The 27,743-nt window shown below is 35.6% G+C and overlaps 12 protein-coding genes across 12 annotated transcripts; 5 read left to right on the forward strand and 7 right to left on the reverse strand.

The window, feature by feature from the left end:
* Positions 1–932: 932 nt before the first annotated feature.
* LOC137584947 (uncharacterized) lies at positions 933–2,673 on the forward strand. The gene is made up of 4 exons (XM_068300555.1): positions 933–1,146; positions 1,208–1,716; positions 1,783–2,152; positions 2,218–2,673. Exons 1-4 carry the CDS (start codon positions 945–947, stop codon positions 2,445–2,447), a joined length of 1,311 nt encoding a protein of 436 aa, XP_068156656.1. The 5' UTR covers positions 933–944; the 3' UTR covers positions 2,448–2,673.
* Positions 2,674–2,756: 83 nt separating this feature from the next.
* Positions 2,757–4,348, forward strand: LOC137584814 (uncharacterized). Its single transcript, XM_068300380.1, has 4 exons — positions 2,757–3,020; positions 3,083–3,600; positions 3,659–4,028; positions 4,094–4,348. Exons 1-4 carry the CDS (start codon positions 2,987–2,989, stop codon positions 4,303–4,305), a joined length of 1,134 nt encoding a protein of 377 aa, XP_068156481.1. The 5' UTR covers positions 2,757–2,986; the 3' UTR covers positions 4,306–4,348.
* A 517-nt stretch (positions 4,349–4,865) lies between these two features.
* Positions 4,866–6,416, forward strand: LOC137584966 (uncharacterized). Its single transcript, XM_068300577.1, has 4 exons — positions 4,866–5,111; positions 5,174–5,691; positions 5,754–6,123; positions 6,177–6,416. The coding sequence occupies exons 1-4, from the start codon at positions 4,913–4,915 to the stop codon at positions 6,383–6,385; spliced, it is 1,296 nt and encodes a 431-aa protein (XP_068156678.1). The 5' UTR covers positions 4,866–4,912; the 3' UTR covers positions 6,386–6,416.
* Positions 6,417–6,593: 177 nt separating this feature from the next.
* LOC137585207 (uncharacterized) lies at positions 6,594–9,133 on the forward strand. Its single transcript, XM_068300889.1, is given in 5 exon segments — positions 6,594–7,701; positions 7,808–8,289; positions 8,291–8,311; positions 8,379–8,742; positions 8,806–9,133. Coding segments are annotated over 5 exon segments (1,266 nt in total). The 5' UTR covers positions 6,594–7,496; the 3' UTR covers positions 9,000–9,133.
* Positions 9,134–9,464: 331 nt separating this feature from the next.
* LOC137585208 (uncharacterized) lies at positions 9,465–11,543 on the forward strand. The gene is made up of 3 exons (XM_068300890.1): positions 9,465–10,632; positions 10,695–10,911; positions 10,973–11,543. Exons 1-3 carry the CDS (start codon positions 9,781–9,783, stop codon positions 11,164–11,166), a joined length of 1,263 nt encoding a protein of 420 aa, XP_068156991.1. The 5' UTR covers positions 9,465–9,780; the 3' UTR covers positions 11,167–11,543.
* On the reverse strand, positions 11,306–12,737 carry LOC137585922 (uncharacterized). Its single transcript, XM_068301949.1, has 3 exons — positions 12,134–12,737; positions 11,549–12,077; positions 11,306–11,493 (listed from the first exon to the last, which is right to left on the reverse strand). Exons 1-3 carry the CDS (start codon positions 12,692–12,694, stop codon positions 11,306–11,308), a joined length of 1,278 nt encoding a protein of 425 aa, XP_068158050.1. The 5' UTR covers positions 12,695–12,737.
* Positions 12,738–13,084: 347 nt separating this feature from the next.
* LOC137585923 (uncharacterized) lies at positions 13,085–14,634 on the reverse strand. Its single transcript, XM_068301950.1, has 3 exons — positions 14,077–14,634; positions 13,480–14,008; positions 13,085–13,406 (listed from the first exon to the last, which is right to left on the reverse strand). The coding sequence occupies exons 1-3, from the start codon at positions 14,632–14,634 to the stop codon at positions 13,222–13,224; spliced, it is 1,272 nt and encodes a 423-aa protein (XP_068158051.1). The 3' UTR covers positions 13,085–13,221.
* A 224-nt stretch (positions 14,635–14,858) lies between these two features.
* Positions 14,859–16,347, reverse strand: LOC137584830 (uncharacterized). The gene is made up of 2 exons (XM_068300400.1): positions 15,211–16,347; positions 14,859–15,153 (listed from the first exon to the last, which is right to left on the reverse strand). Exons 1-2 carry the CDS (start codon positions 16,303–16,305, stop codon positions 14,968–14,970), a joined length of 1,281 nt encoding a protein of 426 aa, XP_068156501.1. The 5' UTR covers positions 16,306–16,347; the 3' UTR covers positions 14,859–14,967.
* A 286-nt stretch (positions 16,348–16,633) lies between these two features.
* Positions 16,634–18,114, reverse strand: LOC137585216 (uncharacterized). The gene is made up of 3 exons (XM_068300903.1): positions 17,557–18,114; positions 16,963–17,491; positions 16,634–16,899 (listed from the first exon to the last, which is right to left on the reverse strand). The coding sequence occupies exons 1-3, from the start codon at positions 18,112–18,114 to the stop codon at positions 16,712–16,714; spliced, it is 1,275 nt and encodes a 424-aa protein (XP_068157004.1). The 3' UTR covers positions 16,634–16,711.
* Positions 18,115–18,696: 582 nt separating this feature from the next.
* On the reverse strand, positions 18,697–20,056 carry LOC137585395 (uncharacterized). Its single transcript, XM_068301154.1, has 2 exons — positions 18,944–20,056; positions 18,697–18,881 (listed from the first exon to the last, which is right to left on the reverse strand). The coding sequence occupies exons 1-2, from the start codon at positions 20,025–20,027 to the stop codon at positions 18,697–18,699; spliced, it is 1,269 nt and encodes a 422-aa protein (XP_068157255.1). The 5' UTR covers positions 20,028–20,056.
* Positions 20,057–20,974: 918 nt separating this feature from the next.
* LOC137585924 (uncharacterized) lies at positions 20,975–22,346 on the reverse strand. Its single transcript, XM_068301951.1, has 2 exons — positions 21,266–22,346; positions 20,975–21,206 (listed from the first exon to the last, which is right to left on the reverse strand). The coding sequence occupies exons 1-2, from the start codon at positions 22,344–22,346 to the stop codon at positions 21,022–21,024; spliced, it is 1,266 nt and encodes a 421-aa protein (XP_068158052.1). The 3' UTR covers positions 20,975–21,021.
* A 2,320-nt stretch (positions 22,347–24,666) lies between these two features.
* Positions 24,667–26,592, reverse strand: LOC137585394 (uncharacterized). The gene is made up of 2 exons (XM_068301153.1): positions 25,440–26,592; positions 24,667–25,372 (listed from the first exon to the last, which is right to left on the reverse strand). Exons 1-2 carry the CDS (start codon positions 26,548–26,550, stop codon positions 25,173–25,175), a joined length of 1,311 nt encoding a protein of 436 aa, XP_068157254.1. The 5' UTR covers positions 26,551–26,592; the 3' UTR covers positions 24,667–25,172.
* Between the last annotated feature and the right edge of the window lie 1,151 nt (positions 26,593–27,743).

The raw sequence follows: 27,743 nt of genomic DNA on the forward strand, positions 1-27,743 counted from the left end.
ACATATTAAGGTAAGACTAGCTATAATTACATTAACAACAGTCAAAATTTATTGAGTGCAGCTCTCTAAAAAGCTAAGAAAACTATCTTGACAAGTTTTTGAGAAAGAAACATATTGAAATACATAGTTAATAAATGAAATTGATCAATTCCGATAAATTCATTTATTGTGACGCACATTGCAATTAGGAGGCAATAAAAAACAAAAAGCTTTTCTTTTGTGTGTGTACACATTTATCAATTTATGAGTTAATATAGATAGGTTTGGTCGTTGTTAACGATTTGTTTAGATATGTTAACAGAGTTTTATTGCATAGTCATCGAAACGTTAGAGAAAGCAAACTCATGGTGGTAGCTATTTTTTTTAAAGAGGGGTATCTAATACATACCTGTAGGTGAAGCTTATGATTAGTATATAAAATAGTTATTATAATAAAAACACCACGCCCATTAAATAAAATTTAAATTTTGTCTTGTCACGCTAGACTATGTATATAAAGCGAAACAATTAATTAATTGTTGTGATTAGTTTATGAATAAATATGACTGGAAAGTTTAAAGTTCAAACTAGTTTTTGTTTTGTTTTTAATGTATGCTGTGCGTTTGTATATAATTACTTTTTAAGTACTATCAACAAAGATATGAAGAACAAATAACGCTTACAAAATTTTAAAGTGTAGTAAAACATGCTTATAACGATGATTTGGTGATTTTAAAGAGCTTAAAAGTTAGTTTCGTATACCCTACAACATGGGTAACATGAATTATAAAATCGTCAACTAATCTTTAGTCATAGTGAATGGTTAAATTAATCTTATGAGTTTATAAAGCTCGTTGCGTCAAGAGAACCTCAATAAGCTTTTTTTGAAAAGCTAACAAGTGATTGTTATAAGACAAATTCTTTACCCTGGTTCTAATCAGTTGTGTAGATACTATCATACGATAATGTCGTCTGTAGAGATAGAAAATCCCAACAAAGATTTACGGATACCCGATTGGATTAATCCGGAGTATTTCGAAAAGATTCTGCGTAAGGATGAGCCAAACTATGTTAAGATCCTGAAATTTACACCTGTGGCTGCCATTCCGCCAGGTGAGAACTTCACCTCAACCATGCTGCGAATACATTTCGATCTGCAAATGAAAGGTGAGTCAATCAAACAGAAATAAGCATTCAATGGCAACTAATCTAAAGCTATTCCGATTAGATGGCAGCACAAAGCATAAGACTTATATATTTAAAACGGAACTGGCAGCAGAACGCGGCGGCAAGGAAGTCAAAATGGCTGGCATTTTCAAAAAGGAACTGAAAATGTATCACACATATTTGCCGGCATTCGAGGCTCTTTACCATTCCGCTGGTTGGCATCATGTCCAACTGGCTCCCAGATGTCTGCATGCCGAGGAGACTGCCGATGGCGATATCCACTTTGTTTTTGAAGACTTGGCTATGCGTAAATTCAAGAATGTTGATCGCATCAAGGGTCTAGACATGGAGCATATGACAAGAGCGCTACATAAATTAGCCGAACTCCATGCGGCTAGTTCTGTTTATGTGGAGCACAATGGACCACTTCCCGAAGAGTATAATGCAGGGTTTTTTACAGAAGCGACCCTAAATCACAGTGTACATGGTTTTAAGGTGAAAAATCGTACATACAAGAAGGCAATGGAAAATTGGGGTTTGCCCGATTCTGAGAAATATATCAAGAGTTTTGTAAGTCAATATACACTTTCACTTTAATGAGGCTGAATTCAAATCCAAACGCCTTCTTTTCCTTAGCCAAATGCCCAGCAATATTTTGAGATATGCAAAAGTAATTTAAAGATAGATCCCGAACAATTTAATACTCTAACACATGGGGACTTTTGGTCTAGTAACTTGATGTGCAACTATTTTGAAAATGGAGCAATCGATCAGCTTATAATGGTGGACTTTCAAATTGGCAAATGGGGAAGTCCGGCCCAGGATCTGTTATTCTTTATAACGCTCTCAGCTGCTCAGGATATACGTCTGAAGGAGTTTGACAAATTCGTGTTGATCTACTGGGAACGGCTTATCGAGTGTTTAAAGTTTTTAAAGTATTCAAAGCCATTGCCCAAGCTAAGGGAACTCCAAATGTCATTATATAGGGAGAATAATACATTCTACGGTAATTTGATAGACTTTGCATTTCATATGTGTGTTTATTTACTTTTTTATATATTTTTTTTATAGCATTTATGGCCATCTTTAACCATCTACCAGTTCTCCAGTTTCCGACCGACAAGGAATCAAATTTACATTCCATAATGCGAGACGATGAGGAGGGCGACAAATTCCGCTTGCGATTATTTACAAATCCAGCATTTGCAAATATTATGAAGGATCTATATCCATTCTACTACAATCGTGGCATATTTAAATTTTCAGATTTCGATCAGGTCCTTATCAACTCAAAATATTAGCATTCCCGATTTGTGAAAATTTCCAAGTCACATTTTCATTTTAATTGTTGAATGACAAGACTATAATCTACTAACAACAAACAAAAAAAAACTTAAGGTGTGGTAAAAAGTCTTATACTATTATCTGTTGATAGTGAAACCTTTTATTTAAGAAACTAAATTCATACTATGTAATTGTTGATAACAAGCAAATTGCTTTGAATTAAAAATCATGCAAACATTCGCACACGCAGATAACAGAACCAGTTATTTAGTGGGCAAACTATAAAATATCTCATCCAAATTACTTGCAATTCAGTACTAGACGAACAAGTGGCCTATTCAGGTCTATTGCTGGAAAAAAACGTTTTGCTTATATCATCTCAATAGTAACCATGTCTGATGAAATAATCAATCCCAACGAGCACCTCATTATACCAGATTGGATTAATGTGAAATATTTTGAGAAAGTTCTCCAACAAGATCAGCCGGATTATGTGGAAGTGCTTAAATTTACTCCAGTGGCTGCCATACCCCCTGGGTAAAACTTTACTTCCACCATGTTGAGAATTTATATTGATCTGAAACTCAAGGGTAAAATGGGAGCAGATAATACCAGATAATGTATTTCTCACATCGTCAGTACTTTTTTGTAGATGGTTCAACCAAGTCAAAAACATATATTTTCAAGACCATGTTGCCTAGTGACAGGGGCGGCAAAGATATTGAAGAATTTGGACTATTCGACAAGGAACTGCTGATGTATCAGAGGTTTTTGCCCGCTTTTGAGGACCTTTATAAGAAAGCGGGTTGGAAAAATATACAATTGGCGCCCAAGTGTCTGCTAACCGAAGAACGCGAGGGGAATATTCACTTTATTTTTGAAGATTTGCGTGTGAAAAATTTTAAAAACGTTGATCGCACCAAGGGTCTAGATTTCGAACATATGACCAGATCCTTACGCAAGTTGGCCGAATATCATGCAGCAAGTGCAGTCTACGCAGATCAGAATGGTCCCTATCCTAAGGAATTCGATTCTGGTTTTATAGTGCCCACTGAAAAGGCCAAAGATTTTCAATTGCAATTATTTAAACACAAAGAAGCGGCCTACAAGAATGGTATTCAAAATTGGGGGCTACCTCCTTCCGACGCAAAGAAATACGTTAAGGATTTCGTAAGTTAACCTTGACAAAAATCTTAATTTGTAAACTTATAAAGTTTATGTATCTTAGCCCACCATCGAGCAATATTGGGCACAAGCAAAAAGTACTTTGGAAGTCGATCCAAATGATTTTAACGTTTTGATTCATGGCGATTTCTGGTCTAGCAATTTAATGTGCAATTATCAAAAGGATGGATCGATAGATCAAGTTATTTTGGTGGACTTTCAAATTGGCAAATGGGGTAGTCCCGCCCAGGACCTTTTGTTTTTTATAATCATATCGGCTGCCAATGATATACGTCTTAAAGAATTCGATAATTTTGTTAGAATTTATTGGGAACGTCTGGTGGAATGTCTGAAGGTATTGCAATTCAAGAAACCAATTCCCAAACTGAGAGAATTACAGGCGGACATGTACAAGAAAAATAATTCCTTTTATGGTAAGTGAATCTACAAATATATTCGAAATTTATCAAAATCTAATATTTCTGAGTATTTTTAACAGCTTTCTTTGCCGTGCTTAACCACCTGCCCATTATTTTGTTCCCTTCGGACAAGGATAGCAATTTGCATTCCTTGTCTGCCGAGACAGAGGAAGCGGAAAATTTGAGAATGCGTCTTCTATCGAATCCAGCCTATGGCAAAGTGATGAAAGATATTTATCCATTTTTATATAATCGTGGCCTATTAAACTTTAGTGATTACGGTGAAGAATAAATAAAAAGGTGCACTTGCTTGACACATACAGATTATCTATGAATGACAAGTTTTTCATTCTTACAATTAGATGAAAGTCAGAATGCCTATTTGGATAAATGCTTAAAGTTTTCAGACTACTTAATGATTACTTAGTAAAAGTATAAGATGCGTATCGTCCTAGCTGAATCATTGATTGTTCCTACAAAGGGTATATGGATTTCGCTAGTTGTGATGAATAAGAATCCCTCTTGACACTGCAAGTTTTAATCACACATCCCTTTTGTAAGAGTATGGGTAGGTAAATAACTAATCAATGCATGTATATATAAATGATTATATTATCTGATCATCTTCATGAATATTGTTCTATCAAAAAAAAAAGTTTGATTCATGTTTGTTTTATTTGTTTTAATAAAGTCTATTCACTCGATTGATAAGATAGAAGTGCTAGTTGATTCAAAACGAATCCAATACAAGTTCATCGATAAGAATTCGGGCCTCCATTCTTTATTACCTAATCGGCGAAATGTGAAAAGGTTGCGTTAAAATTATGTGGGTTTCAGTTTTGAACTGACAATAGGCAAAATTAGTTCTGTTGCTTAGTTTAGTATTTCAGAAAGTAACCATGACTAATGAAATAATCAATCCCAACGAGCACCTCATTATACCAGATTGGATTAATGTGAAATATTTTGAGAAAGTTCTGCAACAAGATCAGCCGGATTATGTGGAAGTGCTTAAATTTACTCCAGTGGCTGCCATACCACCTGGGGAAAACTTTACCTCTACCATGCTGAGAATTTATATTGATCTGAAATTAAATGGTAACTCAGGAAGTCAAAACAAGCAATAATGTATTTCTCACATCGTCAGTATCTTTTTGTAGATGGTTCAACCAAGTCCAAAACATATATTTTCAAGACCATGTTGCCAAGTGACAGGGGCGGCAAAGATATGCAAGAATTGGGTTTGTTCGACAAGGAATTGCTGATGTATGAAAAGTTCCTGCCCGCTTTTGAGGACCTTTATAAGGAAGCGGGTTGGAAAAATATACAATTGGCGCCCAAGTGTTTGCTTACGGAGGAACGCGAGGGGAATATTCATTTCATCTTTGAGGATTTGTGTGTGAAAAATTTCAAGAACGTTGATCGTATCAAGGGTCTAGATATGGATCATATGGAACGTGCATTGCATAAGTTGGCTGAATTCCACGCGGCAAGTGCAGTCTATGCGGAAGAGAATGGTCCATATCCCAAGGAATTTGAGTCAGGTTTTGTGGTACCGACGGAGAAAGCAAAAGAATTTCTTTCACGATCGTTTCAAATTAAACAATCGGCCTATCAGAATGGCATTAAAAGTTGTGGACTTCCGACTACTCAGATAGAGAAATATGTTAAGGATTTCGTAAGTAATTAGTATTATCTATAACTACATTGTTTTTCAAACATTTTCATCATTCTCTCTAGCCTAATGCAGAACAATATTGGGTTTTAGCTGTCAATTCTCTGGAAGTTGATCCAAATGATTTTAACGTTTTGATTCATGGGGACTTTTGGTCAAGCAACTTAATGTGCAATTATCACAAAGATGGATCGATAGATCAATTAATTTTGGTAGATTTTCAAATTGGCAAGTGGGGTAGCCCGGCCCAGGATTTGTTGTTTTTCATAACCCTTTCGGCTGCTAATGATATACGTCTTAAAGAATTCGATAATTTTGTAAGAATTTATTGGGAACGTCTGGTGGAATGTCTAAAAGTATTAAACTTTAAAAAACCATTACCCAAACTGAGAGATTTGCAGGCATCCATGTACAAGAAGAATAATTCCTTTTATGGTAAGCTAAACTTTATGATTGTAAGTGAAATAGCTAAATAACTTTTTCTTTAGCTTTCTTTGCCCTGACGAACCACCTGCCCATTATTCTGTTTCCTTCGGACAAGGATAGCAATTTGCATTCCTTGTCTGCCGAGACAGAGGAAGCGGAAAACTTGAGAATGCGTCTTCTATCCAATCCAGCATATGGCAAAGTACTAAAAGATTTATATCCATTTTTTTACAATCGAGGCTTATTGAACTTTGGTGACTATGAAAAATGAGCAAAATAAAATGAAGTTTTTGTATTTCTTATCTGTGAATGGTAAATGCTTGAAAAAGCTTTTCGATTTTTAAATAAATGAATGAACTATGTACATATTTGGGTGCAAAGCTTCTTAAAGCTACTTGCTACATTTTTTTGAGCAATAATTCTATAAAAAGCATTGCTAACGAAATTTAATATCAGTTATTTTAAGTCACTCGAAAGAAATTTAATCAGATTATAATATAACTGCTGATGAGAAGATTTCAATTGGGCTTTGAGAAACCAAAGTAAACAATTTTAAATTGTTGCATTTGCATTCGATCTCAATTCAATAAAAAACACATTGTGATGCTATTAAATCTAGTTATAACAAGTTCTCATTGGTGCACACAAACTGAATAGAAGGGGGATCTCTTTTAGAATGTGTATATGTACTTGTTTTAAACCCTGGACAGAGATCATTCCTACGCCCATGTCTTGTCTGATGGTTTGACTGAAAAGAATTGATGAATTTACAACGCAATAACTAAATGTTTTGAGTTCTGTGTCTATGTAGATACATAATACATATGAAGATGTATAACAAGTTTAATAGAAAAAGCTTTTTGTTTTAACCTTCTGAATAAATATACATGAAAGACTATCTCGAATTTCGAATGCCAGGTAAACTGTGCGTTTATATACATATATAGATGATAAGACTCTTGCTTGACCACCCCTACTAGAATATTTTAACATATATGTATGTACATATATACTAGTTAGCCATAAATAATAATAACAAAAAGCTCATTTAATTATCACTCTCGCTCACTCACTGTAACTGAGTGGGAGAGCAAAAAAGACATCGTTGACAGACGATGAACCAGTTACCAGTGACAGACCGACTACTGACAGCTACTGATAAGTTCTCAAGTTCTCATATGCTCACCTGGCGCCGTCCTACAATTCGGATTGTGCGTGCAACAATCTATTCTCGCCTTTCCGATAAGAAAAACTGAACTGAAAGGCGCAAAACATTTGCAAAAAATTAACTCAGTTTCTCTGCGCCATTCAAACCGATCACAAGCAACCATAACAAGCAACAAACAAAAGTGAGCTCATCATTGAGGTATCTGAGGACCATAATGCCCGATAATAGTAACAAATTTTGCAAGTCAGAGGATATACATATACCAGATTGGATCAATGTAGGTTATTTTAAGAAATTTTTAAAACGTGACCTCAGTGAGTTTCGTAAAATTTTAAATCTTACAATAATACCGGCCACACCTCCAGGTGAGATTTATACTTCGTTGCTGATGCGCATTATCGTTGACATCGAAATGAAAGGTGAGCAAGTTTTTTTTTTTGGGGTGGGGGGAGGGGGTAGTGGGACACTTTAAAATAAATAGTTTAATTAATATTTTTGCATTACCTCGTCTTTGGTGACGTCTAGATGGCTTTACGAAACAAAAATCGTATATTATGAAAACCATGTTAGATGATAGCCAAGGCAATGGTTTTGTCAATACCCTCAACATCTTTCCCAAGGAGAAACAGATGTATGAAACGATTATACCACATTTGGAAGAACTCTATGAACAAACACCGGATGGAAATGCTATCAAATTTGCACCAAAATGTCATTGGTCGGAGAATATAAATGGTCGCATTTGCTTAATCCAAGAGGATCTAAAGACAAAGAAATTTCGTAATATTAATCGTCTGAAAGGCTACGATATGGCACATATGACTAGAGTATTGGAGAAGCTAGCCGAATTTCATGCAGCTAGTGCTGTGTGGCGCCTCCGAAATGGTCCCTATCCTGAGGATTTTCAACGTACTTATCTACCTGCCAATTATCACAAGTCGAAATCATATCAGGCACGTCTACAAAGTTATAAGACAGCCATGGCCAGTTGGGGGAATGCCAAATATTGAGGAATATTTAAATTGTTTGGTAAGTCAACTATATCTATAAGTTAGACTGATCTTATTTAGAGAAATTAATTTGGTTATTTTTTTAGCCCACTGCCGATCAGTTTGTTCAGAGTGCTGCCCGTTGCTTTAATAACAATTCAAAAGAATTTAAAGTCTTAAATCATGGTGATTTTTGGTCAAGTAATATAATGCTGAATTATAGTCAATCTGGGGAAATTAATGAGCTACGTTTTGTCGATTTTCAACTATCCAAATGGGGTAGTCCCTGTCAGGATTTGTGGGAAATTATCATTTGCTCAGCTCATCATAGTATACGAATCAAGTATTTCGATAGCTTTATAAGAATCTATCACACACGTCTAGTGAAATGTTTAAAAAGACTGAACTATACAAAACCTCTGCCATTGCTAAAGGAACTGCATATGAGCATGATTAAATATGGATTTTGGGGTAAGTAAGAATCTCTTTCAAATGGCTAACTAACTTAAATTAACTACGAATATGATTTTACAGGTTACTTCACTACATTTAGTCATTTGGCTTTAATTTTGCTGCCTGTCGAGCAGGAGACCAATCTTTCCTTGCTAATGAAACCCGGGGAAGATGGTGATCGGTTTCGGGCCAAATTATATACAAATCCTCTATATGTTCGTGCAGTTCATAGTATATTTCCGTTTTTGCATAGGCGTGGTATATTGGATTTTTAATCATAGTCCACTGACTATTTGTACAGATTTATCTTTTGTTTAGTTGCGGCAAAGTCTAGTTTATTCTATTTTTTTTTTATACTCGTTAATTTTTTCTATTTTGCTTCTAAGAAAATAAACCAAAGTAATAAGTACTTATCAAGTCAAAATATATACATAAGTATATACTGAGAGGCAATCGGTTGCTCTCCAAAACAAATATTTAAAAGATTTCTTAACTAAAGCTTTCATATACCATTTCCACTTGACAGCTGATAAAGGTTTCAAGCTTTTGATCTTATCAAAACAGCTGATTCTGAAAAACGAAAACGAAATATTTTCAATTAACGGAATGAAATGTGTTTAAGAGTTTTAGATTTCTGTTTTTACAATGGCATTCTAAATATTTATAATGAATTTCTTTAAGCAAGAGAGTTCTTATATTTATATAGAGAACTGACTTCAGCTAGTTTGGCTAAGTTTTGAAAGGAACATGATTTATTTATTTCCATGTGTTTACATATGCCAATAAACCCTTTAAGTTTTAATCCAAAAGGGTATGAAAACAGAGAGAGCTTTTACATTTTTTTTTACATATTTCGATTAGGTATAGCACGTGAGACACTTGAAAAGCTTTTGTGCTCTCTTTGCTCCCACAATCTCATTCTCTATCCAACTGGCATAGCCCTCACTTGCTTAGTCCGCTCAGCCGCTTCTGTTTTTAAGTATTTTTTTCTCGCAGTCAGGTGACTTGTAAGAGATTGGAAAAAAAATCTAATTTGTAACTGAAATTGAACAGAAAATGGGTACCGGCAAGAAGAATTATCAGTCTCCTGAATGGTTGACAGCTGAATTCCTACAGGATGTGCTTAAGGAACACTTCAAAGAGGAGTCCCAGGTGACGGTAACCGATTTGCTGGTGAAGAGTGTCCAAGTCGGCGAGGTGGCCAATGGGTTTGCCAGCGAAATGCATCGGGCAACCTTCAATCTGCAGCGTGGAGAGACGGCAAGTAAATCGAAATTTTCGGTAATAGTGAAGGATCATCCTAAGGGACAGACTGGAGCTGTGGCACAGCGAAGTAAGCTCTTCAAACGTGAGATTTTGGCATATAAAGAGGTGTTGCCCCGTGTCCAGCAATTGCTCGAATCCATTGGTGATAAAACAAAGATTGCCCCCGATTGCTACTACACCACTGAAGTGCCAGAACCGTTTCTCATTTTGGAAGATATGCATTTAAAGGATTTCGTTAACTTTGAACAAGGACGACTACTTAATCTGGACTATGTATTGCCGACCATTGAAAAAATAGCCAAGCTGCATGCTTGTAGTGCGGTAATTGCTCAGCAAAATCCCGAAGTTTTGGAGTTCTTTAATGAGGCACCCATTTCCCGTAATCCCGATCGCCGAGACTTTTTGACCTTTTTTCCCGTGAATATCCGATGTGTGGCAGAGGAGGTAGCTCATTGGAAGGGTTACGAGGAAATGACTGAGAAAATGTTTAAGCTGGCGGAAAATGTACTCCAGCGGGCACTGGCCATGTTTGAGCAGGGCGAGAAACAGCCATTCCGAGTCTTTAATGTGACAGATCTTTGGATTAATAATCTTATGTTTCACATTAACAATGAGACCAAAGAACCCGATGACGTGATCACGGTAAGCAGCTATTAACTCTGCTTTTGGAATGACTTATGACTATAAAATTATTTTCTTTTCAGCTGGATTATCAATTGGCCTATGTGGGCTCTCCAGCAATCGATCTTAACTATTTTCTCTTCGGTTCTCTCAATGAGAATGTGCGTAAAATGCATTATAAATTTATAATTAGGGAATATCACCGAGTACTGCAGCAAACTCTGGAAAAGCTGAACTATAATGAGCATATACCAAGCCTGAAAGAAATCCATATTGAAGTGATTAATAATAGTTTAATGGGTAAGTTAATAGAATCAACAACTCATTGGTTTTTGTAATACTTTGTATTATTTTTGCTTAGGTGTAATTGCCGCCACTTGCCTGACACCCTTGGTCTTCCGTGAGGGTGCAGGTTTCGATAACCTTGAGGATCTAAACTCTCGCACTGAGCTGGGCGATCGTTTTCGTCGGGAAAACGTTGAGAATCCCAAATATCGGGCATTTTTGCAGCGCACCATTAAAGAATTCGAACTCTCTGGCTTTTTGGATCCCTAAATCCATGTACAAAAAAATATATTCCTTGGGCTTCCAAAATAGTCAATAAGAAGTTTTGTTAAAGTATTGCAAATAAAAAAAATATTTACTATAAAGAAAGATGGAATTGACAATAGGATTAAGCCAAATATCTGCTAAATCATTTTAGATCATCAAAATAGCCCAAGCTCTCAAATCGTGGTAATAATACTTTTAAATCTTCAATATATCCATCTATAAGATAGCATTTACTTCTGTCACCTGCACTTTGTAAAATGTTTGTCACCTCGAAATTTTTTGTCTTAACAGCCCAGACCAAGGGTAAGAATGTGCAGATCATGAAAAAGTCTAAAAATCATATGAAAATTAATAAAAGAACTTGTAATATATATTTTAAACTTACCAAAATATTTGTGACGATAGATTTGCTGCCAAAATCCATCTGAAGTTGGTAACTCGGCTTTGTAACCAATCTTTTGCAAAGTTTCTAGCAGAGTGGTAAAGTAATAGTTTAACAGATTCCTCCAGTCTTTTGAACGTTGCTCGGGTCCCATTAACAAATAGATGGAATAGATAAGATCAATAGTTATGGGACACAGATTAGATATTTGAAAATCCACCAACATGACATCCTCCAATGCTCCAGAGTTCTTATTGTGCTTAAATAACATGTTCCTTATATGATAATCACCATGAGATAATACATAGTAGGCATCTGGTCGACGATTCACTCGATATTCCACCATCACGTCTTTCAAACGTTCAAGATAGTCTCCTTTGATCTTCTCAAAGTAAGACTTATATTTGCTCAGTTCGGGTACTTTATCAAACATTGCCAAAAAGGGAATCATTGCATCAATAATGAATGGGTCCTTAGAAATATGAGGTAAATCGAAGAGCCCTCGTTTGTAGTCCTCTAGGAATTCAGGTTGCTGAATGAAACATGTTTTACAAAGTAGATTTATTAAAAATGTTTGTTTTTCATTACCTCATTTTGTATTTTCAGGCTCACTGCATGCCATTTGGCCAACTTGGCGTAGGCCAATTGTAATTCTTGCTCTGTTGCATTACGTCCTCTTATCACATTGTAGCCTCTTGGCAAAAGGTCGTCCATGATCAATACCGTCCGGGGCTCGACACTGTGATAGATGCAAGGCACGAAAAGTTTTGTTTTGTCACCTGCAGCCTTAAGGATCTTCTCAAATTCGGGTAACACTTGACTATAAATTCTGATTTCAGTTTCGAAAATGTTGGAACCGCTTAACATTTCCTTCTTGTGACCTTCTTCTTCGGGCATTGCCTTGACGATCAGCGATTTGGTGAACGTTTCGTTTCCCCTTTTATATTCCACTTCAGTTCGGAACATAATACTGGCATAGTGATCCCCTTTGGCACTAGCTGGTGAATTTTTTAGACTTATAACTTTTGTTTCCGCATCATTTTCATACTCTCTTAGAACTTTTGTTATAAATTCTTCATTCAGCCATATGGGACTCTTTAATTCATCTTTATTATACAGATCGTGGGCATTGTCTTTACTATCTGTCATTTTGTTTTATGTTTTTGCCGCAGAGCTATGTGATCGAGTCAGAAGAATTTAGGCAACTGAAGCTTTTAGTAAAATGTTCACTTTAGATTCCTGAAACAAAAGTGTAAAGCTTTTGGGAGCGATTTTTCTCTTCTACTTGTTTAGTTTGTGTCTAATATGTGAGCCCTTGCCGGAGTAGAGGCTGCTCAAAGATAAATACATACTCTTATATCAATACGAGTATAGCCGTGTTTATAAGTTTTTTGCCAACATCAGTCAGGGGATTTTTTGTGATTATCTTAATTTCACCTTTTATTATATAAGATAAATAGATAAAAAACCATGATTTTTGGTTCGTTACATTCGCTAATTGCTAAAGTCATGAGTTGAATTAAAATAAATTACAACTAATTCAAATAATAAGATTGGCAAATTTCTATTTTTATTAGAACATTCACTTCCATATCGATTATAGCAGCTCTTTAGTAATTTTGCAGGTGTTTGTTAATGAAATATTGACTTTTTTTTACCATATTTTAGCCTCTTCATTAAAGATTATCAAAATAGCCCAATTTCTCAAATCTGGGCAGTAATACTTTCAGATCCTTAATATAACCATCTAAAAGATACGTTTGTCGCCTTACTTCGTCTTTCTGCAACAAATCTGCCGGTTCAAATGCTTTGGTTCTAATAGCCCACGTTACTGGCAGCATGGTAGAGACCAACATAAAGTCTGTAAAAAGTATAGATAAAATGGTTTTGACTAGCTTTACTTTTTTACATGAGTTATAGGTTGCATTACTTACCAAAATATTTTTGCCTATAAATTTGTTTCCAAAATCCATCTAAAGTCGGAAATTCTCCTTTGTAATGGATTTTATTTAGATTTTCTAACAAACAGGTAAAGTAATAATTGACTAGCTTATCCCAATTGTATGTACGAAGCTCGGGATCCATTAACATGTAAATGGAATAGGTTAGGTCCGTTGTTATGGGTGACAAATTACAAATTTGAAAGTCCACCAACATGCAGTCATCGACAGCTTCAGTTTCCTTATTATGCTTGAACATGATATTTGCTGAATGGAAATCACCGTGGGAGAGCACACAGTAACTATCTGGTTGTCGATTTTCCCGATATTCTGTCAAAATAGCTTTTGCGTGTTGAAGATAATTGTCTTTTATCTTTTCAAAATGAGGCTTATATTTGGTAAATTCAGGCACTTGGTCCAACATATTGAGAAAAGAGGGCATGCCATTTGTAACAAATGGATCATTTATAAAGGTTGGCATTTCAAATAAACCATATTTAAATTCCTTCAGGAATTCAGGGCTCTAATTGTTAAGAACAGAAAAAATTGCAATTTCCGCTTGAGTCTGGTTAAATGTTTCCCTGCACTTACCTCATTTAACACTTTCATGCTAGCTGCATGCCACTTGGCCAACTTTGCGTATACGCAACGTAACTCATCCTGTGTAGCATCGCGATCACGTATTAGACTAAAACCCATAGGAACCAAATCCTCAAATATCAAAACCTGACGAGGTTTCACACTATGATAGATGCAGGGCACAAAGAGTTTGGCATTATCACCGGCTTCTTGGAGAATTTTTTCAAAAGCAGGCAACACTTTGGCATACATGCCAATTTCTGTTTCAAATATATGAGATTCGCTTAACATGTTCTTCTTGTGACCTTCCTGTTCGGGCATTGCTTTGACTATCAACGATTTGAAGAACTTTCCTCCATCTGTTTGATATTCCACTGAACTGCGGAACATCACACTGGCATAGTGATCGCCCTTTTTCGTTGCTGGTGAGTTCTTCAAGTCAAGTACTTTCAATTTTGGCTCTTTCTCATATTTACTGAGAACTGCTGCTATGAACTCCGGATTAAGCCATTCAGGGGCCTCCAGCTCATCAGCATTGAACTGATCGTTTTGGCTTTTATCTTCTGCCATATTGTTTGTTAACTGAAATGTTTTTTCACCAGTTTTCGCAATTTATTCCATTTATCATTAAGCTTTTGACTAAAGCTTTTGTCCCATACTCAAAAGCATTCTCTCCCAATCGTAAACATTTTTGTGAAATAACTAATACTCATATCGGTTAATTGTTTGTTGGCAATCTAACAAATTCGCAAACATTACAAGTGTTGATAATACTTCAAACAGTTATCGATTGATTAGATTTTGATTCACTTTATTTACCAACAAGGCTTGCAAATAGATCAGAGTGAGAGAACAATAATAAAATAACTAATGCAACTAATTCACTTATTAATTTTGTTATTTTTAAATATCGTCAAAATACCCAAGCCTCTCGAATCGGGCTAATATGGTGGTCATATCTTCTACGTACCCTTCAATCTGGTAACATTTTAGACGAGCTTCGTTCTTTTGTGCCACCTCACCAAAATCAATGGTGTTTGACTTCATAGCCCACATCATAGGCAGGAATGTAGTGGCCAAGAAAAAAGTCTGTAAATAAGTTTTATATATTATTGTAGGCACACTTTTTTTGTAATCGGATCCAACAAAAATCTTACCAAAATATTTCGATCGATAAATTTGCTTCCAAAATCCTTTTAAAGTGGGAAAATCACCTTTATAGCCTATTTTTTTCAAAGTTTCCAACAGGATGGAAAAATAATAGTTTAATATATTCTCCCAATCTTTAGCCCGCTCTTCGGGGCCCATCAACATGTAGATGGAATACACAATGTCAACAGTTATAGGACACAAATTACAGATTTGAAAGTCTACAAGCATACAATCCTGAAGATTTCCTGTTTCCTTATCGTGTTTAAACATCATATTTCTTATGTGAAAATCACCATGACTGAGCACATAATAGGCATTATCACGAGGATTCCTTCGATACTCTGTCATGAACTCGGCTATTTTTTCCAGATAATTCCCTTTGATCTTCTCGAAATATGGTATATATTTGGCCAACGATGGATGCTCATTCAAAAATAGCAGAAAGTTGTCCATTCCTGTCGTCATCATGGGATCCTCCATAAGATTGGGCATTTCGATTAAGCCATATTTATATTCCTTCAAATACTCTGGTTCCTCGTTTTGGACTTTCATGCTAACGGCATGCCATTTTGCCAGTTTTGAGTAGGTACAATGCAGCTCCTCAATCGTAAGTTCCCGATACCGCATAACACTGTAACCTAGTGGAACTAAGTCATCAAATATTAAAACCTGCCGCGGCTCCAAACTATTATAGATGCAGGGTACATAAAGTTTTGCCGTATCTCCCACTCCTTGGAGTATTTTCTCAAATCTGGGCAACACATCGCCGTACATGCCGATTTCCGTCTCAAATAAATGTGATTCATTTAACATATCCTTTTTGTGACCTTCCTGCTCGGGCATGGTCTTTACAATCAGAGACTTGGACAATTTTCCCTTTCCTGTTTTGTATTCCACAGAAGTACGAAACATCACACTTGCATAATGATCTCCCTTGGCACTGGCAGGTGAAATTTTCAGATCGAGAACTTCTAGTTGCGGCTCATTCTCATATTTGCTTAAAACTTTTGCAATGAATTGCGCATTAAGCCATTTGGGGGCTTCCAATTCATCAGCGTTGAATTGATCGTTGTTATTATTTTCCGTCATTGTGTCACAAACAAACTGTTCCGTATACGATAGTTGTGGAATCAAGCGAACAACTAAACCTTTATATAGTCGAGTCTCGCGTTTGCATTGAGCTTTCTACAAAAGCTTTATGTTGTGTTTCTTAAATTATTGTTTTATTTGCAATTCGGTTAGGTTTATCAGAAATTTCACCGAACGAAAACAAAAATATTTGCTATTCCTATCTCATATAAAACGCTTTTAAGTTCTATGCGATTACAGAAGCACTTGTCAAATCAAATGAATACAATCATCAATTTACTAGTCGGTCTTCTTGAACTTTAAAACAATAATGGAGAGATAATTGATAAGGTAATTTTTCAAGGTCGTTTATTTAAACCAGTTAATTTGCTATGATATGAGATTATGTATTCATAATCTTGATCCTTTATTGCAAGTCATCGAAATAGCCCAATTTTTCATATCTGGGCAGCAATACTTTAAGATCATTAAGATAACCATCTATGCGATAAGTTTTGTGACGTACGTCTTCTTTTTCTATCAAGTCTATAACTCCAAATCCTTTTGTTCTTACAGCCCAAGCAAGAGGCAAAAAGGTTGTGACTAACTGAAAGTCTGCAAATAAAATAATTAAAAGGGAGTTCTGTTTTTTTTTTAATTTTAAACTAATCAACTTACCAAAATATTTGTGCCTATAAATTTGCTTCCAAAATCCATCTAACGTGGGGTAAGTTCCTTTGTAACCAATCTTTTTTAGATTTGCCAACAGACTTTTAAAATAAAATTCGTATAGTTTATCCCAGTTATATAGACGGTCTTCGGGACCCATTAAAGTGTAAAGCGAGTAGATTAGATCAATGGTTATGGGTGACAAATTGCATATTTGAAAGTCCACCAACATGCAATCATCGACTGCACCAGTCTCCTTATTGTACTTGTACATCATATTTCCTAGATGAAAGTCCCCATGGGAGAGCACATAGTAGCCATCCGGATGTCGATTAGTGCGATACTCTGTCATGATAGCTTCCAGATGTTGAATATAATTGTTTTTCATCTTTTCAAAGAAAGGTCTGTAATTAGCAAACTCGGGCTTTTCATCCAATAATTTAAGAAAAGCCGCCATGCCAGTTGTGACAAATGGATCATTCTTGAAGTTTGGCATCTCAAATAAACCATATTTGAATTCCTTAAGGAATTCCGGTTGCTAATTGTGAAGAAAAACATGAATAACAGTAAGTTTTTCGCTTATTTGTGAACCCTTTTACATACCTCGTTTTGTAACTTCAAGCTAGCTGCATGCCATGTGGCCAACTTTGCGTATACGCAACTCACTTCTTCATGCGTAGCATTACGATTACGTATTAAATTGTAACCCAATGGCAAGAGATCTTCAAAGATCAACACTTTTCTTGGCTCCAGGCTATAATATATGCAGTTTGCATTAAGCTTCGTATGGTCACCCGCCTGTTGAAGGATTTTCTCAAACTCTGGCAATACTTTGGCATACATTCCGATTTCCGTTTCAAAAATATGCGATTCACTCAGCATGTCCTTTTTGTGACCTTCCTGTTCGGGCATTGCCTTGACAATTAAAGATTTAAAGAATTGCCCCTTTTCTGTGTGATAATCCACTGAAGTGCGGAACATCACACTGGCATAGTGATCTGCCTTCTTAGTCGCCGGTGAGTTCTTCACATCTAGCACTTTTAACTTTGGTTCGTTTTCATATTGACTTAGAACTTTTCTTATAAAATCCGCGTTTAGCCATTCAGGGGCTTCCAGCTCATCAGCATTGTACTGATCGTTATTGGTATTGACTTCCGCCATAGCTGGTGTTAACTGAAGTATTCCTGAACAAGTTTGGGCTATATATAGCGAGTTGGTTACAGAGCTTTTTGGGGTAAAGCTGGTTTACACAATTTTTTTTTTGTGAATAAAAAAAGTTTATCAATAAATGTACCTAACCTATCGACATTATTGTTACTATTATTATAGTAAAACCATATCGAAAAGATAATCTTAAATATGAGAGTGTTCAAATTTTTTTAAGTGGTGTTTTACGCCAGAATGATGACTAATAGAAATGGTTGAAAACTTCTATGGTTTATTTAGGGGGTGCCACATCAGGGTTTCCTAGACACATTACTGAAGAATACTGGTAATGCTTGGTAATTTGATATAATGAAATTAAACTCAAATGTCTCAAATTTATTTTGAAAAGAGAAAATTTAACAATGTTTATTAATAAATCAAAAAATAATCAGAAAGTTTTAACAACTTCTCATTTCCAGTATACTAAATTAACCTTTTAATTAATTTGTTGTCTAGTTGTCTAACTTAAGCATATTAGAACAAACAAAAAACGACAAAGCATAACTTTTAATCTTAACAACTAATATTGTTGTAACTTTACAGTTTGTCAAAATAGCCTAGACTTTCGTAACGGGGTAATAATTTGCTTAGTTCGTCAACGTATTCTTGATTTTGGTAACATTTCAAACGAGCCTCGCTATTTTCAAGCACCTCAACTAATTCATGGCTCTTAGATTTGATGGCATACATCATGGGTAATATTGTAACAACCAAGAAAAAATCTGCAAGGAAGAGGACGATTATTTTAAAATATATTATAGTGGGCGTAAGATAAAAAACTTACCATAATATCTACCCAGATGAATTTCCTTCCAAAATTCATTTACTGTTGGTAATTCACCTTTATAATCTATTTTCTTAAGAGTTTCCAACAAAATTGAGAAGTAATAGTTCAATATGCTTTCCCAATTGTTTAATCGATCTTTAGGACTCATCAACATGTAGATGGAGTATATGAGATCCACACCAATGGGACATAGATTGCAAATTTGAAAGTCTACAAGCATACAGTCCTGAAGATTTCCTGTCTCCTTATCGTGTTTGAACATCATATTTCTCAAGTGAAAATCACCATGACTGAGCACATAATAGCCATTATCACGGCGATTCCTTCGATACTCTGCCGTATAATCGCCAAGCTTTTCCAAATAAACCGCTTTTATCTTCTCAAAATATGATGTATATTTTTCCAATTTAGGATGCATCTTCAGGAATTTCACAATGTTTTCCATTCCCGTGGTGATCATTGGATGTTGCAAAAAGTTGGGCATTTCGACTAAGCCATGTTTATAATCTTTTAAATACTCTGGTTCCTCGTTTTGGACTTTCATGCTAACGGCATGCCATTTTGCCAGTTTTGAGTAGGTACAATGTAGCTCCTCGATAGTTGGTTCCCGATCTCTAATAACCGTGTAACCCAGTGGAACTAAGTCCTCAAATATTAAAACCTGCCGCGGCTCCAAACTATGATAGATGCAGGGTACATAAAGTTTCGTCTTGTCACCCACTTCATGAAGTATTTTCTCAAATTTGGGCAGCACTTCAGTATACATGCCTATTTCAGTTTTAAAAATGTGCGAATCACCCAACATATCCTTTTTGGGACCTTCCTGCTCGGGCATTGTCTTCACAATCAGAGACTTGGAGAATTTACCCTTTCCAGTCTTGTATTCCACAGAAGCACGGAACATCACACTTGCATAATGATCTCCCTTGGCACTGGCAGGTGAAATTTTCAGATCGAGTACTTCTAGTTGCGGCTCATTCTCATATTTGCTTAGAACCTCGGTGATGAATTGAACGTTCAGCCATTCGGGGGCCTCCAATTCGTCAGCGTTGTATTGATCGTTGTTGTTATTTTCTGTCATTGCGTTGATTTAAAAATGCAGGATATATGAACTGTGGTAACAAGTGAATAACTGAGCCTTTTTATAGGGGTGTCTGTGTATTTATTGGAGCTTTTTTTTAAAGCTTTGCATGTGGGATATTTGCAATTTATAAGTTAACTGAAGGGTTTTTGTGAAATTCAAACATTTATCAAAAGCTTGCTGATACCAATTTGCCGAAATTGACGTGGCAAGTCTTTTTTTTTTTTTGTAAACAGATTTCGCTCGTCGATTCTGATTGGACACTGTTTATTAGAATATGCCCAATTAGAGGGTATTCATTTTCAACTACATAGTTCTGCACAGTAGTTTGAGTACACTGCAAAAATCCTATACTAAATTTATACTATGTATAGTGTATATTGAATTCTTCAGAATGAGAGACCACAGTACTTTTAGTTTCGCAGTGTCCAAATAAGTCTTTTCACTTGCTAAAAACTTAATAAACCATAAATGTTGCAAATTGGCAAGCACCGATAATATAGCTAATTAGATAAGTAGATATCTTTAAGTGGATAGGGATTCCAGAAAGAAGGAAAATAACCCAATCTTCAGTGTTGAATTCAAAATGTTAACTGATTTAATTTACAAAAACACATAGTTTATATAGGAAATCTTAGGCTCTAGCCGGAGACAATTATTCCTAGAATGTTCTTTTCTAGTGAAACTGAAAAACTCGATTTTAAGGGTTGACCACTTAACATCCTGCTGTCTGATCTTTTGGATTAGTTTAAAATGATGAGGTTTTTTTCCCACAAATGTGGCTTATTGTAAATCTAGTCATAAGCTGGGTTAGTTGTTTGTGACAACGGTACCTTCATTGGCATAATAGCCTCTTCAGACGAATACGCAGTTTATAAAGACTGAAGTAACAGTTAACATTGGCATCGATTTGGGATCAGATTTGTAATCAATTATTAATTATTTCAATAAAATTTCAATTATTTTAATTAGTCTTAAAAATATTAATTTAGTTTTAAAGGTTTTCAAAATAGCCAAGCTTCTCGAATCGAGCTAATATGATGGTCATATCGTCCACAAGTCCTGGAATCTCGAAACATTTCTGACGAGACTCATTTTTCTCAACCACCTCAGACAAATCAATGCCTTGTACCTTCATGGCCCAAATCATGGGCAAGAGCGTGGAGACCATAAAGAAGTCTGTAAACAATTATGCAATTAAGTAATTATAATATTATTTCATTTGTTTGAGTACTTACCAAAATATTTTGATCGATATATTTGTTTCCAAAATCCATTGGAAGTGGGAAAATCACCTTCATAGCCTATTTTTTTCAATGTTTCCAACAAGATGGAAAAATAATAGTTTAATAGATTCTCCCAATCATTAGCCCGTTGTTCTGGGCCCATTAACATGTAGATGGAATACACAACGTCCACAGTTAATGGACACAAATTAGAAATTTGAAAGTCCAGAAGCATGCAATCCTGAAGATTACCTGTGTCGTTATCGTGCTTAAACATCATGTTTCTAAGATGAAAGTCACCATGACAAAGCACATAATAGCCATCCTCACGACGATTATTGCGATGCTCTGTCATGTAACTAAAGAAATGTTGCAGATAATCCCTTCTCATCTTCTCGAAGAGTGGTATGTATTTGGCCAAGCTGGGTTGACTCTCCAAGAATTGCAGAAAGTTATCCATTCCCATTGAAATCATTGGCTCTTCCGCAAAATTGGGGATTTCTACCATTCCATGTTTAAATTCCTTCAAAAAGTCTGGTTCCTCGTTCAGGATTTTCATGCTAACGGCATGCCACTTGGCCAGCTTGGACAGAGAACACTGCAGCTCCTCGTTCGTTGCTTCACGACCCCGCATAACTTTGTAACCAAGTGGAATTAAATCATCAAATATCAGAACATGATGGGGCTCCAAACTATTATAGATGCAGGGTACATAAAGTTGCGTCTTATCACCCACTTCACGAAGTATTTTCTCAAATTTGGGCAACACATTGCCGTACATGTCGATTTCCGTTTCAAATAAATGTGATTCTTTTAAAAGATCTTTCTTGTGACCTTCCTGCTCGGGCATGGTCTTCACAATCAGAGACTTGGAGAATTTACCCTTTCCTGTTTTGTATTCCACAGAAGTACGGAACATCACACTTGCATAATGATCTCCCTTGGCACTGGCAGGTGAAATTTTTAGATCGAGAACTTCCAGTTGGGGCTCATTCTCATATTTGCTTAGAACTTTTGCAATGAATTGCGCATTGAGCCATTTGGGGGCCTCCAATTCATCAGCGTTAAACTGATTTAAACTATTTTGCTCCATAATTTGTTGCACTATAAAAAGCCGACTATCGATCAAGTGCACAATTTTAGCCTTTTATACTTGAGGTTGTCTTTTTAAATGAGCTTTGTTCTTAAAAGCTTTATATAGTAATTGCAATTCAATATTATATACATTAATAATATTAATTTAATTAATTTAAATTATTTATTCGAAAGGGAAACTTAAGAGAGAAGATATCTTTAAATCATATGATTTTTTTTGTGTTAAGCAACAAAATTAGACATTTTTTCTATTTTGAAAAATAATTGTTTATATATCATTCTGCGATGTGACATTTTAATTTTGAAATGAATAAAGACGCATAAATTTCATTTATAACCGAAAAAAACTTAAACTTTATGCTTACAAACATTTCACAACTCGGTAAGCTTTAAAAGCTTTTTCAAAAATTATATACATAAACCTCTTGCAACTGAATTGAGCATGTAGTTTATTTCGTAACACAGACTAGTGCATATCTATACATACATATAAAGCGTGAGAGAAAATTTCGAGATAATGACAGATAACAATTTTGAGTTTAACCACGATGAGTTAGAGGCTCCCAAGTGGCTTGACAAACAATTTTTCACCAAGGTGCTTCAACAAAATGGAGAAGATTTAAGTGTGCTGGGATTCCAATTGTCTCCAGCCAGTGTTCAGGGTGATCACTATGCCAGTGTTATGTTTCGAGCATTGGTAGAATATCAAGTTGGCCAGAAGAAGCAATCAATATCTTTAATTGTTAAGACAATGCCTGAAGTAGAGGGCATAAAGAAAGAATTTCTTGGTGAAGAGTCGAAAATTTTCCAAACCGAAATAGCCATGTACACGAAAGTTCTACCCAAATTTGAGAAAATACTTCGAGAATCTGGGGATGATACAATTCTAAGTGCCAAATGTCTGTATCACAGCTTAACACCACGAAAGGTAATCGTACTTGAGGATCTCCTGCCACTGGGATTTAAAGTCGTGCGTAATCGGGACTTCAATCAAGAGGAGTTACAGGCTGCCCTGTCCAAACTGGCCAAGTGGCATGCAGTCAGTTATAAAATTCTACAAGAAGAACCCGAAACCCTAGACGAATTACGTTACGATATAACGAAGGCGATACCAAACTTTTTGGAGCAGGATATGCTAGCTGATGGTCTTACCAATTTCATAAATATGCTGGATACCATTGAAAGTTTGAAGAAATACAAAAAATATTTTGAGAAAATGCAGGGAAATATACTTCAGCACTGGGTCAATATTATACAAGAATATCGCACGAATTTCCAATCGACTAACTACTATGTCTTGTGTCATGGTGATTTTCATCGGAAAAACATGATGTTCACGACCAACCAGGCAACGGGAGAAATAGAGGATTGTATGCTGATTGACTTTCAGTTATCCTATGTTGGGCCCATGACCAATGATATCATCTATGCAATATATATGCTTTTTGAGACCGTACATCGTAAAGACAAACAAGATGAATTGATATACTTTTACTTTAAAGTGCTGGAGGAGACACTAAATAAAATTGGCTTTCAGGAGAAAATGCCCAATTTGTTGGAATATCGTCGTCAACTTTTAAAAAATAAATACAATGGTGAGTGAAATTTGAAAATAATTATCTCCCAAACTAGTCTAATTCATTAACTTTATTCCAGATTTCTTTATGATGACCACTTTTTTGCCTGCCGCTATAGCTATGCACAAAGAAAATGTGGATTTTGGTGATCTCAGTGTAAATCCTCAAAAACGGACTGAATTGTACTATAAAAAAGATTACCAAGAAGAAATTAAAAATCTGCTGCCACGTATGCTGCATCTAGGATACTTTGAAGACTTAGAAAACTAAGAAGAAATAAAATTTGACCACGTTAAAACAAAATTAATCTATAAAAGAAGTATCAACATAAATATTTATAAGTATTCTTTCTCTCTACCTCACTTTCTCTCTTTCTCTCTTATAGATAAATGTTTATTTGTTTAAACTTACCACTCTGTATCTCTATCTTTTATAATGAATTGACGAATTATTGTTTAAATTAGAGCTTTTAAAAGCTTTACAGTGTATTCGAGTGACTCTCATATAACCAGTTTGTCATAATGATTAAGCAGAATTCATTTTCTTGTTGTGTTCCTTACTAGCTGTATTTTTACCAAACTTAATCCGATTCAGATCAAACCTATGGTAGCTATATTATAATGACTTTTTATATACTTTACTTATATGATGACGTCTTCCGATCCTAGTAGTAACTTTAATCTTCTAGAGCTACTAGTACTTACTACACGGAGCGATCAAAGTATAATTATTGGTCTAGTATTTCCATTTCAAGCGATTGATTGTATTGTTGTAAAATATAAATAAACACTTGCATATAGAGTATAATAAAAACAAAAATTTACGATTGTTTATGGGCTTAATGGCAAACTTTTTAGTTGAGTTTACTCAGACTTAAGCATGTATAGTGTAACCCATTATCTTTTAAACATATGTGTTTGTTTAACTAAAGTGGTTCTGTTATCGTTTTAAGTTCAAGGATTCTATATTCTATTTAGAAGATAGTAACAGAAAGTATGGACTAACATCTTTTTAATACGAATCTATTTTTCTTGGACTATAATTTAGCCAACTTCCAAGCGATTTGAAAAAGCAATAAGAAAGTACATTACAGTTCATTTGAGACGTCTTTTAAACTTAGTTTTAACAAGATCCAATTAAAAAGGAAAAATTATGTAAAATTAAGTATTAAATAAGAACAACTTTTTAAATCTTACAGAAAATTAAATAAAAAAAAAAGCGAACCTATTTATATATCACACATGCGATCACTGATTAGCATCGAGTAAACCCTTACGATCATAGACTGGCAATAGCTCTTTAAGAAGACGCTGCGTTACAGGATTCGAAAGACAAGCGTCCTTGAAATTAAGAGCCCGCTGATTGGTTTCCATTAGGGCCTTGAAATCGGCATCCTCTGTTTCCACATTACGATGAATTGGAAAGATATTGCAACTTGTGTGCATTGCTGCGTATGAGACATAAAATGACTATTAAAATCATAACTAAGGAAAAGGTAGACTAAGATAACTTACCATAAAATTCCTTTGTTTGTATTTGTTGACGGAAACGAAGTAAACTGGGAATGTTACCATTAAAGCGAAGCTTACGCAAGGTAGCCGAAAATATATCGAAATAGTAACGAATGAGCTCTTCCTGATGATGCATATGTAGATCCCATTGCAGGGAAGAGTTGAGGAAATAAAACAAATCAATGGCAGGTGATCCCCAGGCGGAGTATTGAAAATCTATAATTATAACATCCAAAGGCTCTCCAGATGCTTTGTCATATTTGACCAGGACATTGTTAGTCCAAAGATCACCATGAGCCAGGACATTGATATGAGATTGCGTAGCATCAAAGACCCGTTTACCCAGTTCCATATAAATGGGCATCAGAGCTTCCAATTTCTCAGCATATTTCTCATAGCCTGGCCATTGTGAAACCCTTCTCTTAGCTGCAGCCAAAAGACCCAAAAAGCAGGGTGCATAGTTTTCCGTATGACGATTGAACATGCCGCGATCATACGATTCCAAGGCTCCATTTTCACGTTCATTTAACACCGCTGATGTGGCATGCATCTTGGCCAGCTTTCGTAGTACAAGACGTGCCAATTTTATATCCAATCCCACTAAACGGTCAGGCATTACAAAACCACGCGCATTTAAATCCTCAAACACTAAGGCCGATCGATCGTAGTCTACTGTCATGGTCTGAGCAAATATTTCTTCTCCATCGTGTATCTCTAGCAAAAGGGACTTTAATTTGGGCAGGATTTCCTCATAGATCGACATCTCCCGGTTGAATATATCATAGGGTTCCATGGCTTTACGGGAAAATTCATCACCCTCGAAAGATGTCTTTAGAATATAATGTCCTGTGGCACTAGAGCCATCGCCTCGCCGAAAGTACACTTTTAGGCGGGTAAGAACTCCACCGAAGTTCTCGCCCTTTCCCAGAGCAGGACGCAAGTCTAAAGTCGTGATTTTCAATGCTTGATCATTGTAAAATTTCTGTAAAGCATGTTCCAGGTAAGTTTCAGTTAGCCAATCTGGTACGCCCGGACATTTGGAACTATTCACAACAATTTCGCTTTCAAATTTTGGTAGGGAACCGAGAGCACTGATCAAATCCGTAACCGACATAGTGTTTACCTACAATCCTACTAGGCTGTTTCAATTTCTCGAATTAAACTCAAGTTTTCCAATGCGAACGTCTTTTATACTGACGAAAGTGGTCTCACTTACGTTTTCAGTACGCAATTGTGATTTATCTGCTCTGTCTGGGTTATGTAGCTTATAGATTAACATATTTTATTGGTCGTGCGACCCCAAAACCCAACAATGAAAGTGGATCCACCCCACAATGTATCTAGTAATTAATTACGAGATGTTTAAGTCGTCTCTATCTATATAGCCCACTGACATATCATATCACACACTTCTTCACAAATCATTTAGGGCTTGTGTGTGAAAGCAAACATCTGAATCATTTATTTACTGAGTGATAGGGTTCAAAAGATATATACATGGATCAAGTATACAGTTGCTAACCGATCTTACGTATGTATATACACGTTTTGGGTTATACTTTGTAATCCAATTTTATTATTAGTTCATAATCTTGCTTTTTGTCTAAGCAAATAACTTTTACCAAATGTTTTATCGTCTATCCATTCAGATATCACAGTCACATTCCTGGACATATACATAGCTATAAGTAGTTATATAGTATGTAATAAAACTACTATAGCTATGTAATAAAACTACATTATTATCTCTTCTAGTAGTTAATGGCACCAATTAGGATATAAATATTATAATGAATGAAAAGATGCGTGTTACACTCAACATCAAATTTCTTAAAATATTTATCCCCAAAATGAATAGAAAACTTATATAAGATTTTGTTGATGGGCCTAGTTCCAAACTAGTATAAAAATCGTATGATCTATTATCATATTATATGGGACTAAAAAATATGCTAATGCCACAAAGGAAGTCTTCACTTCGAATAATAAAACCTAGTTTTTCGATCTTTATAATATTCGTTTTTTTCATCTGAAAGCGACACGGGCAGACAATTCTGCTTTATTCTAATCCTGGTATATATTTAATAGAGTCACTAAACGGGCCCTTGTCACTTAATCATGCCAGAATCTGTTACAATTAATCCCCAGGGAAATATCATAAAGTACAAGAAAAATGAAGCTTGTGAAAAGCAAACGCAACGAGCAGTAGAACAAATGTTTGCGATGGATCATAAAAGCGACTCGCGTCAGAAGGAAGATGGCTGTGAGGCATCTAATAATACATCGCTAATGAGTTTCACCTTGACA

The sequence above is a fragment of the Drosophila tropicalis genome, unplaced genomic scaffold, assembly GCF_018151085.1.
Source record: "Drosophila tropicalis isolate 14030-0801.00 unplaced genomic scaffold, ASM1815108v1 contig_878, whole genome shotgun sequence".
In the NCBI taxonomy this organism is placed as follows: Eukaryota; Metazoa; Arthropoda; class Insecta; order Diptera; family Drosophilidae; genus Drosophila; species Drosophila tropicalis.